Genomic DNA, 12,269 nt, shown 5'->3' with positions numbered 1-12,269 from the left:
GGCCAAGATCAGTCAAAAATGAAGTTCAGGGGGTGCCTGGTTGGCTCAGTGGTTGAGCGTCTGCCTTCAGCTCAAGTCGTGATCCCCGGGTCCTGGGATCGAGTCCCTCATCGGGCTCCCCACAGGGAGCCTGCTTCTCCCTCTACCTGTGTCTCTGCCTCTCTCTCTGTGTCTGTCATGAATAAATAAATAAAATCTTAAAAAAAAAAAAAAATGAAGCTCAGTATAGGTTTCCTGATCCATGTGCTGAGCACTTTGGGAGTGTGCGGAAATGAGTCAGGCCTACCCTCTTCCCCCCTTGACAAGCCAATGCTGTAATCACATGCTTTACTTTAGTGACTTTAACTTGGGACTACAGGAGGAGTAGGGATTCTACTATACTGTATACTACCCACCAAAGGCTCCCTAACTATTTAAATAGTAACAAGATTGAATCTGGATAAATGATCAACTACTTCCCCTTGCCACGGCCTGCTTTTCCAACTTGGAAAATCTCCATTGAATCTGAAAAGCCAAAGAGCAGAAACATTTTTTGCTTATTCTAATTCATGCCCTTATGACATTTTATCCTGTTTCCTAGGTGTTAACCGAGGGCAATATGCTGAGGGCCTTGAAAATGGCATCTAGAAGCAGAGCAGTGTTTGTAAAATCTCCTGTTACACCCCTCTTTTCACGATGAGATTTTGCAACCCTTAGATACTCGATTTGTTGGTGAGATGAGGGAAGATAGAGGGGCAGGAGGGTGATCTGGCTGGTTCTAAAACCTTTGATTTTTTTTTTCACCCCCTGGACTCGAGTACCTGAAGTTTGGTAAAACCAGGTTGACTCAGGGAGATCTGTCTGTACCCTTTTTTTTCTTTTACTGTAAAATGCCTCTAACTATGTGGCACCTCTATGGGGAGACTGCATAAACACCAGGCTTTCCCTAACTCCTCTCCGTGACTTTAAAATCATTTGCAGGGTGGGGGTAGAGCTAAGGATTTTGCTTAGGCAAACTGTATATATTTCATTTTGCTTGTAGCGCCACCTTACTCCCTCATATATTTACTCCTGTAGGTAATAGAAATTAGGGAAGAGGAGGTAAAACGATTTTAAAGGAAATGGAACAGGATGTCCCCGGGGTAACTTAGAACTTTAAACTGATTTATTTTTTTGGTGTGGAGATGAGTTGGGATCTGCCTCAATCTGAATTTTCTATTTAGATTTTAAAATGCCCTTCCAAGATTAAAGAGTCTGATCAGATCTCCATTGGAGTTCTGAAATCAAATAGCATTTTCTGTATTCCATTGGAATTCCTGTTGGTGATAGAAATTTCAGAACCAGAGCTTGAGACATCTTCTTTTTTTTATTTTTTATTTTATATATATATATATATATATATATATATATATATATTTTTTTTTTTTTTTTGAGACATCTTCTAAATCATGTTCTCTTTCATGTAGGTTTTGGTCCAGGAAACTAGGTGGATACTACCAAAGTAGATGGGATACTGGGTTCTGAACTTTTAAAGCTGTTTATTTTTGCAGGTCAACACAAAATATACTGAGAAGTTCTTCTCCCTAGAATAAGAATTTCTTATGGAAAGGAATGTATTTAGTCCTGTACCTTAAGTCCCAGAGGATTAAGCAACTTGTTCTAGATTGTATGCATGATGGATAGTACCTGTTACATCTGTAAATAACTATTATGGCTTCTGGTAATCACACAGCCGTGGGGAGCATGTATGATCGTGGCACATAAATAGGTCCAGAGTGTGACTTCCTAGTCCCAAGGCTTGATCAAATAATGTGGCATTGGCCCCATTTCTCCGTATTTGTGCTCAATATATTTTTGGAGTGCTGGGAGGGGGATAGGATTTGGGGTGGTAAATAGAATAGTGACCAAAAAAAGTACTTAAAAGCATAGAATTCAGAGTATGAATATAGGAAGGGAGGAAGTATTGCCTTAGTGGTGAGTTCTGTTGTATAGAAGATTTTTTTCCCCCCATTACACTATTGGAGAAGAGTTTGCCTCAGAAAGTGAATAATGCAGTCTGGTGCAAATCATTGCCTGATTTGAGATAAAAGAAACATAACTTGGAACTTAGTAGTGGCCCTCCCACCTTGCTGTGCACTAGAATCACCTAGAGAGCTTTAAGTATTAGAATCCCCTGGAAAGCTTTAACGAGCACTGCGCCTGGGTCCCACCACCAGAGATTCTGATGTACTAGGCCTGTGGTGGGTGCCAGGCAGCAGAGTGTATCAAAGCTTCCCAGGTTTTCCTAATGCACAGCTCAGGTTGAGGACGGATTGGTTTGTCCGTGGTCTCCAGCTGGTGCTTTGGGTTCTTGGCTCCAAAGTGGATGAAGTTTCCAAGACTCGTTCCCATAAGCTTTTTTTTTTTTTTTTCCATTACAAACTCCTCTTACTAAACTAACATTCAATTGATAATTTCAACCTATGCACCCAGGATTTTCTTTTTTATAAGCAAAAATGGTCCAAAGGTGGCCTTTGCTTCTCTGATTAAATATTGTAGGAAGGTTTCTATGAGTTTATTTTGAATCCTACCAATCCTAGCAACTTAATATGAACGTGGATATATGTTTCTATAGAAAAACAAATCTCCAATTAGCTGGAAGCTTTTGACCAGAGAAAGGCTTGAGGCATATATACTGTACTAACCAACTTTCAGAGAATTTTCCAAATTCTGCATCTCCTTTGATTCATTTGTTTTCTACAGCCTCCCAGATGACAAGGCTTGCTCCTGTGTTGAGGCTCGTTTACTCGTAATCTTTAATCACTAGCCCTTAGATAGGACTGCATCAATCTTGGCCAAATCTCTATCTCTTGCTGGTATCTGAGAACTTACTAGCACCAGACCTGGACCAGTAGGACCTTGATTCTAGAGAGTTCTAGATGGAGGCATTAGAGCCAGGTCTAATTGAGATGGTATAGAAACCAGTCTTTAAAACTATTTTGCTCCAGTATAAGATTTATGAAACTTTACTGAATAGGCAGTAGTGATACAGTCACAGAAGGTTTCATCAGTGTTTCTTCTCTTGCGTACATGGTTTCCTGGTTTGAAAAAACAACACAATTTCTGACCACAGCAGATCCAGCACCCGACACATCCCTGATTGATGTTACAGAAGACTTCTTTGACACAGCCTTGGTAAGGATGGGGGTGGATGCATCACTAAACAGATACCATTGGGTATTTGCAGGAATCTTCAAGTTATTTATACAAAATCTGTGTTTTCTAAGATGTGGGTTTTACTAAGACTCATTTTTTGTTAAACTATGAAATGGAAACCATATATAAGCAACGCTGTAGAAAAAGGTTATTTTCATATACATGTTATTCACCTTTTTAAGGGTGATAAGCTGATCATAATAGTGATTGAAGGTCAGATAGGATTTCTCAATTTTTTTCAACTAAAGTCAACTCCTGCCTGTTAGAGAAATATCAGCATTAATCAATTAATCCTATTGGTGATAATTAAAAAAAAATAATACAAGCTTTACTTTTTTCTTTTTACTAGATTATTTCCAGGAGTAGTAGTAAAGGTAAGTATATTATTTACCACTAATTGATTACTTACTCTTCATTAGAATATTCTGGTATAAATATTTGTGTAAATGACATATAAAAGTAAAACAGATTTCAGTATTTGGATTTATTGACTATCTCCTATGGCAATGCAGAGTTTTTGTTGTGGGGTATGTCTCAGTTTGCCTGAAGTGCATTTCATTTTAAATATTTTTAATGCAAGTACAGTTGACATACAGTTTCAGGCATGCAGCATAGTAATTTGACAATTATGTATATCACTTAGTGATCTCTTTGATAGATGTAGTCATTCTTTCATCATACAACATTTTTGCAATATTATTGATTATATCCTCCAGTCTGAGAAGGCACTCAAGGACCAAAAAACGAAGCAGGCACTCCATACTGTTTACTCAGTTGTATTCAGGGTAATTTACTGATGAGGGAGGGAAAGGGGGATCAAGCAAATATATGATCCCTGAGCTACGCAGCTCTTCACTGCCAAGTCTGCACCTTAATCCCCAGCTTTTATAGAGTGAGAGACATGGAGGTCAGGTCACAGGGTAGTTAGCTAAAGTGGTGCCATCTGTGTGCCAGAGGATCTGTACTCTGCAGTGGGATCTGCTGTGTCCCACTTTAGGAAGATCAGAACAACACAACATGCATTCCAGACAGGGCACACATTATCCTCCCTGGGGCATGGAACATGTACCCCGAGGGAGGTCATTGTGAGGATACGAAAAAGACACAAGGCCAAAGAGGGAGTTGGTGTTGTCAGCACTCCTACACCTGTGACTTGTGACAGGAAATTTGTAATTCTTAATCCTCTATTTTGCCGATCCCTCCACCCACCTCGCCTCTGGCAACCACCTTTGTTCTTTAAGAATCTGTTAGTTTTCTTCATTTGTTTGGTTTTCTGGATTCCACATAGAAGTAAAATCAAATGGCTCTCTCTCTCTCTGTGTGTCTCTCATGAATAAATAAAATATTTTTTTTAAAGTAAAATCAAATGGTATTGTCTTTGGTTAATTTCACTTAGCATAATACTCTTGAGGTCCATTCATGGTGTTGTAAATGGCAAGATCTCATTCTTTTTTTATGTTTGAGTAACATTCGATTAGTATATACCATCTCTTCTTGATCTACTCATCTACTGATGGACACTGGAGTTGCTTCCATGTCTTGGCTGTTGTAAATAATGCTGCTATAAACATCGGGGTGTGTACATCTTTTCAAATTAGTGTTTTCATTTCCATTGGGTAAACACCTAGTAGTGAAATTACTAGATCATATGGTATTTTTAATCTTTTGAGGAACCTCCATTCTGTCTTCCACAGTGGCTGCACCAATTAGCATTCCCACCAACAGTCCTCAAGGGTTCCTTTTCCTCCACATCCTCACTAACACTTGTTTCTTGTGTTTCTGGGTTTAGTCATTCTGACAGGCATGAGGGGATGTCTCATTGTGGTTTTGATTTGCATTTCCCTGATGATGAGTGATGTTGAGCACCTTTTTTGTGTGTCGGTTGGCATCTGTATGTCCTCTTAAGAGAAATATTCTGTTTATGTCTTCTACCCATTTTTCAATTGGATTATTTCTTTGATGTTGTATAAGTTCTTTACATATTTTGGACACTGACGTTTGCAAATGATATATCCAGTAAAGGGTTAGTTTCCTTCACTGTGCAGAAGCTTTTTATTTTGATGAAGTCCCAGTAGTTTATTTTTGCTTTTGTTTTTCTTGCCTCAGGGGATAGATCTAGAAAAATGTTATGGCTGATGTCAGAGACCTTACTACCTGTGCTCCCTTCTAGGGTTTGTATAGTTTCAGGTCTCACATTTTGGTCTTGCATCCATTTTGAGTTTATTTTTGTGTATGATGAAAGAAAGTCATCCAATTTCATTCTTTTGCATGCAGCTGTCTAGTTTTCCAAGCACCATGTGTTGAAAATACTAGACTGGGATCCCTGGGTGGCTCAGTGGTTTAGCGCCTGCCTTTGGCCCAGGGTGCTATCCTGGAGCCCCGGGATCTTTTCTTTTTTGTTGCTTCATTATTAGCGTATAGAAATGCAGTGGATTTCTGCACATTGATTTTGTATTCTGTGACTTTACTGAATTCATTTATTCTAGTGTTTTGGTGAGGTCTTTAGGTTTCTATATAGAATATTGTCATCTGCAAAAAGTGTGTTTTCATCCTTACCAATTTGGATGCTTATTATTTCTTTATGTTGTCTAATTGCTGTGGCCAAGACTTCCAGTACTATGTTAAATAAAAGGTGAGAGTGGGCATCTTGTCTTGTTCCTGACCTTAGGGGAAAGCTCTCAATGGGTTTCCCCCATTGAGTATGACATCAGCTGTGGGTTTTTCATAAAAAGCCTTTATTATGTTAAGGTGTTCCCTCCAAATCTACTTACTTGAGGGTTTTTATCATAAATAGATGTTGTACTTTGTCAAATGCTTTTTCTACATCTGATAAAATGTTTTTTGCTGATGTGCTATAACCCTTTGATTTGTGAATTGAATCATGCTTGTATCTCAGGAATAAATCTCACTTGATCAGGATGAGTGATTTTTTTTTAATGTATCATCAGTTTATCTTTGCTAATATTTCTTTGAAGATTTTTGTGTCTGTGTTCATGAGAGAAAATTGGCTTGTTCACGCTTGTGGGTGTATTTGGTATCTTTATCTGGTTTTGGTATCAGGGAAATGTTGGCCTCATGGAATGAACTTGGAAGTTTTCCTTCCTCTTCTATTTTTTGGAATAGTTTGGGAAGGATGGGTATAAATTCTTTTTTTTTCTTCCCCTTTTAATTGTGAGTCATTGGCAGGGGGTGGGGAGGAGAGACAGAGGGAGAGAGAGAATCTTAAGCAGGCTCCATGCCCAGTGCAGAGCACATCACCAGGCTCGACCTCACGACCTTAAGATCATGACTTGAGCTGAAATCAAGAGTCAGCTGTTTAACCAACTGAGCCACTCAGGCACCCCAGTATTAGCTCTTCTTTAAATGTTTGGTAGATTCTCCCATGAAGCCATCTGGTCCTGGACTTTTGTTTGGCAATTTTTTGATCACTGATTCAATTTCATTGCTAGTAAGCAGTCTGTTCAAATTTTCTATTTTTTCCTGATTCAGTTTTGAAAGATTGTTTCCAGGAATCTATCCATTTCTTCTAGGTTGTTCGGTTTGTTGGTATATATTTTTTTATGATCTCTTACAATTGTTTGTATTTCTGTGGTGTGAGTTATTTCTCTCTCACTTGTGATTTTATTTGGGTGCACGTGAGTTTTTGTTATTGTTTGTGAGTCCAGCTAGAGGTTTATCAATTTTGTTGATCTTTTCAAAGAATCGTAGTTCTTTGATCTGCTCTATTTTTAAGTTTCTTTTTTATTTCTGCTCTAATCTTTATTATTTCTTTCCTTCTGCTGGTTTTCAGTTTGTTTGGGATTTCTTTTTAGCTCCTTTAGGTATAAAGTTATGTTTATTTGAGATTTTTCTTCTTGGTATAGGCCTGTATTGCTATAAACTTTCTTCTTAGAACAGTTTTGCTGCATCCGAAAGATTTTGGACCATTATGTTTTAATTTTCATTTGTCTTTATTTCTTCCTGGGTTTATTGGTTGATCCATTAATTGTTCAGTAGCATGTTATTTAACTTCCATGTACTTGTGCTCTTTTTCAGATTTTTTTTTTCTTGTGGCCAATTTCTTGTTTTCTGACCTTGTGGTTAGAAAAAGTGCATGGTAGGACTTCAGTCTCTTTGAATTTGTTGAGAGTGGTTTGCTTTTGTGAACTTATATGTGATTTATTCTGGAGAATGTTCTGTGTGCATTTGAGAGTGTATTCCACTGTTTTGGGATAGAATGTTCTGAATGTATTTAAGTCTGTTTGGTCCAGTGTGTCATTCAAAGCCACTATTTCCTTATTGATTTTCTGTTTTGATGATCTATCCATTGATGTAAGTGGAATGTTAAGTCCCTTGCTATTATATTACTATCCATTACTTCCCCTATGTTTGTTAACTGATTTATGTACTTGGGTGCTCCTATGTTGGTTGGAAAAATATTTACAGCTATTACATTTTCTTGCTGGACAGTTCCTTTTATGATTATGTAGTGTCCATCTTGGTCTCTTATTATAGTCTGTTTGAAAGTCTATTTTTTCCTGTATAAGTATTGTTACCCCAGCTTTTACACCCATTTGCATGAGACATGTTTCTACATCCCCACACTTTCAATCTGCTGGTGTCTTTAGGTCTGAAATGAGTCTCTTGTCAGTAGTGTATAAGTAGGTCTTGTTTTTTTATCCATTCCATCACCCTATGTCTTTTCATTGGTGTTTCTAGTCCACTTACATTCAAAGTAATTATTGATAGGTATGTAGTGACATTTTGTTACTTGTTATGGTGGTTTTGTATGTTTTTTCCCATGTTCCTTTCTTGTGGTCTTCTCTCATAATTGTCCTTCTTTAGTGATATCTCAAAAATAGAATGGAATCCAAGTGTATGTATTACTAGTTTTTGATTTGTGATTTCCATTAGGTTTGTGTATAACATCTGCATGCAGTGGTCTATTTTAAGTTAATAGTTGCTGAAAAATAGGCTTATAGCCTTGTAGGGTTTCCCTTATATGTAATGGTATTCCTTTGCTGCTTTTAAAATCCTCTTACTCCTTTTTTTGCCATTTTTAGTATTTATGTGTATTGGTGTGGACCTTCTTGCATTCATTTTGTTAGGATTTCTCTGTGCTTCCCGGATCTGGGTGTCTCCTTCTCCAGTTTAGGGAAGTTTTCTGCTCCTTTCTTATCTCCTTCTGGGATCTCTACAATGTCAGTGTTACTATGCTTGATGTTGCTGAGTTCCCTTAACCTATTCTCGTTTTTCATTTGTTGCTGTTCAGCTTGGTTCTTTTCCATTATCCTGTCTTCCAGATCAGTGAGCTCTTCTTTTGTCTCCTCTAATAAGCTATTGATTCCCTCTAGTTTTTTTTTTAACTGAATTTTTTTTTTGATTTTTTTCTATCTTTGTTGATGTTCCCATTCTCATCCACTCTTCTCAAGTCCAGTGAGTATTTCTAGGACCATTACTTTGAATTCTCTCTCATATTGCTTATCTCCACTTCTTTAGCTCTTGTGCTGTGATTTTTGTCCTGTTCTTTCATTTGGGACATTCCTCATTTTGTCTTTTTCTATGTGTTAGGGAGGATAGCTATATCTCCTAGTTTTGAAAAGAGTTGCCTTGTGTAGAAGAAGTTCAGTGGTTCCTTGTAGTGCCATGTCCCCCGGTCATCAGAACCTCACAAGCTAGGGGTATCTTCTATGTGGGCTTCATATTACCTTACTGTTGTGTCTAGCTATGTTTGTTTTCAGCCCAGTCAGCTGCAGTGACCCACTTTGCCTACTGTAGGTACACTGGGCAGGGTTTGGTCCATGCAGCATTGTAGGTGGGCAGGGTCAGCAGTCAGGCTAGTTGTCTGCAATTATCCTCTCTGTGTGAGTGTATCAGATGACCAGCCTTTCTAGCTATGTGGCTCGGAGGCTTTCACTGATGTGTGGGGTTGGCAGTCAGACGAGATATCAGCAGTCAGCCTCTGTTGGAAGTTCATCTAATGGCAGGATTTTCTCCCTGTGTGACCAGTTAAAAGGCTTGGTTACTAGAACTGTGGGCAAACAGGTATGGTGGGATTATCCCCTCCTCTCTCCAGGGTAGTAGTTGCTTTGGAGTGGTGCAGCTTGCATGGTGTGATGGAGTAGTAGCCACTGTGTAGGGATGGCTGTGGAGGGAGATGGGTTGGCTGGGGCAGGTCTGTAAGGGTGCATTGGGGGTGGGACACGTGGTGCCAAGATTGGAGGAGAGAATCACTGCTGGCTCCTGTAAGTGTCCAGCTATGTAGGCTGAGGGAGGGGAAGAGAAGTGGTGCCCATTAGCATTTTTGTTCTTGGGGAAGTCTCCTAAAGATTCCAGTCTCTCCACCACATATTCTGAAATTAGTAAATAAATCTCTGCAGTGCATGTCCCAGTACTTTTGAAACGGTTACTTTTGTGCCGTGTCTTAGGCCAGATTTTTTATTATGCTGGAGCCTTAAGGGTGGGGATTCTTTCATAGAAGTCATATTCTTTTGAGTTTTGGTGATAAGTCACGTGCTTCTTAACTCTTTCTTTCCTGAAGTAAACACTTTCTAAAAAGTCCCCTTTCTGCTACCTGATGGCAGTGTTCCTCTGCCCCTTGTGTAGGGCTGTATTTGTTAGTTTCTCTTGGCTATTTCCATGAAAAGATTGATGTTTGATAGCTGCTGATTAACAGGGTCCATAAATGTCTTTAGGATCCTCTGCTGTCCATCTAGGCTGTGTTGAAATCTTCTCAAGTTTTAAACTGGCAGGCAAGTTGTTGGCACAGCTCCTAGCCGAATTTCTGGTTTCCAGAGATCATCCAGCAGTATCAATGGCTTTTTTTTTGATGGAGGAGGAATGTTTTTCCCTTCCATGTTCTGGTATGTGTTCTTACAATTTCATGAGTTATATGGGGAGTAAGTATATGACATATGGTAAATAATCCATGTATCAAATTGCTCATTTGAACCTATCAAAGTAATGTTATGACCTTACCATAAATTTTTGTACTTCTCATAAGTTTGCAAAAACATTTTGTACCTTAACATAATGTACATAAATGAAATAATATAGTTTAATAAGCATAAAGGATAATCACAAATGCTTTTGTTAGCTATATACTGACCTATAATAACTGAAGTTTCTATAATTCTGCTATTTAATAAAGGCCGATACTTTATTAAAACCCTACTTCTGTTATCATAAGGTCTTAACATTTTTATTTTAAAAAACATGCAACTGTCAGAAACAACAGAAAATGTGCAGGAGCGACCCTTTGTATATCTCTGTCCCTCAGTCTGGACCAAAAAAAGTAGCTTTACTTGGGATAGAGTCATCACACACAGTTCCACTTTGTGCATGCTGCTCGTTTCTTCGAAGAGGGTCTGTGCAATGCAAGTGTATTTTGTCCTTGTTTTATTGTCCGGGACTATTTTAATTTCTAAAATGTTTACTGCTTTCATGGCTTTTCCAGACTTCTTCCTGTTTTGTGGGAGTCATTTCCTTATTTCCTTAGCATCACTTTGATTCTTTTAAAATTATGCTTTCAGGGAAAATTCAGATGTTGGATTCCTTCATATTTGCCTTAGGATTTCTGGTGACAGAAAAGACTGTAAATCATTCGGTCAAACAGGAGGTGAGTTGCAAATAACAAAAGTGACAACAGTTGCTCTAAAGACCTTAGAGAGGGCTGAGCCTCCCCGTTTCTTCCTGTAAATACTTTCTCCCACTCCAAACAGGCTTTGAAAACTTTGAACTCCCTTTTGCATGCCGTGCCTCAGGAAAAGAGAAGACGACTCCCCTTGTTGGAAGGCCCATATCGTTTTATGTACGTGACCTTGTACTTGATTATGGGGTAGTGGAAGGGTAAAACCCCTCTGGATTGTACTACCTTTGTCTTGGTTCTCCGTAGACCTGTTGCCTTCATGGTTCTCTTCAATGAATGTTTTGTGCACCTATGCACCTTGTGCATATAGGCACTGTGCTAAGCGGTGAAGGAGGACTAAGGGAAAAAGCTAGACTTGGTTACATTCTTCTTTTCAGTAGTATGTTCATCAATTTTGAGAGCTGAAATGCTTTCATGGGCTCTGAGTAATTTTTTTTTTCTATGAGTGTGAATTAAATACATGAATTAAATTAGTGATTCATGGGAGGATGTTAAGGGTACAGACTCTGGAGCCAGACAGCTGGGCTTCAGATTCTGGTTTTGCCACCTCTCTTTGCTCAACTGTACAATGGAGCCATCCCTAATCCTTGATTGATAGTTATTATACAGGTTGAATCAAGCAACCCATTGAAAGTGATGAGCAGGTTACCTGGTAGAGAGCAAATGCTCAAAGACTACCAACCTTTAGCTATGCCAGTGGAATTCGTGTTGCTTTTCAACAATGGGAAAAAAAATCAGTGGATTTTTTTTTGTTGTTGTTTTTTGATGACCCAGTTACAATTCTGTAGTTCTTGGGACCTTGAAAATTGGAGGCAAGATGATAATGTGTGGCCATGGAAAGAGCAAAACCAGCATCCTATTTTAAAATTTGAACGTAAATCTGTTACTGTGCCAACCACTAACCAGCATCATTGACCTCATGTGGCATGTCCTCATTCATATGACACGCAGCTATAACTGATGAGAGGAAGGCAACCAAGTTTGTCCTATTGTAGGTCTGAATGTAGAGATTGGTGAGCATGGATCCTGCTGCTCTAATGTTTGCCTGTTTAACTGGTGTTTGCAGGATGTGTTTTTCTACTGAATCTTTCCTTAAAAATATTTGGCTGCATTAATTTAATTATTATTCTTAATGTTAGATTTGGAGAACAATTGGCCTGATGTTTTCTCCTAAGTTTTCAAACTAATCCCATGGCCCTGCCTTATTTGTGTGTTCTAGAAAGTCTGGAATGCTCTGAACTCTAGGCCAGATATGAAGACTGCAAGCATAAAGCAGGGGTACTATTTTAAGGCTTCTTTTTAATAGTAACAAGTCAATCTGTTTATGAGAAACTGAACTACGATATTACTTGGCCAATCTATTCTTTAAAATGGGAGTTATTTCAGACATTAAAAGACCAAAATCATACTTATTAGCTTTTAACTGAAATTATTAAATGAAAATATAATATGGGAGTCTGTTGTTCGA

The 12,269-nt window shown here is 38.5% G+C and overlaps 1 protein-coding gene across 1 annotated transcript in view; it reads left to right on the top strand.

Annotated features, from left to right (window-relative positions):
- Positions 1-12,269, top strand: part of SYCP2L (synaptonemal complex protein 2 like) — a 103,237-nt gene that overhangs the window by 6,654 nt on the left and 84,314 nt on the right. The window contains exons 6-9 of the mRNA XM_041771204.1: positions 3,049-3,153; positions 3,524-3,548; positions 10,686-10,771; positions 10,875-10,963. Of these exons, the coding sequence (XP_041627138.1) occupies positions 3,049-3,153; positions 3,524-3,548; positions 10,686-10,771; positions 10,875-10,963 (305 nt within the window). The remainder of the gene's footprint in view (positions 1-3,048; positions 3,154-3,523; positions 3,549-10,685; positions 10,772-10,874; positions 10,964-12,269) is intronic.

Source organism: Vulpes lagopus, chromosome 10, assembly GCF_018345385.1.
Source record: "Vulpes lagopus strain Blue_001 chromosome 10, ASM1834538v1, whole genome shotgun sequence".
NCBI classification, from domain to species: domain Eukaryota; kingdom Metazoa; phylum Chordata; class Mammalia; order Carnivora; family Canidae; genus Vulpes; species Vulpes lagopus.
The sequence above is the reverse complement of the archived record's forward strand: the minus strand, read 5'-3'. Positions and strand labels throughout refer to the sequence as shown.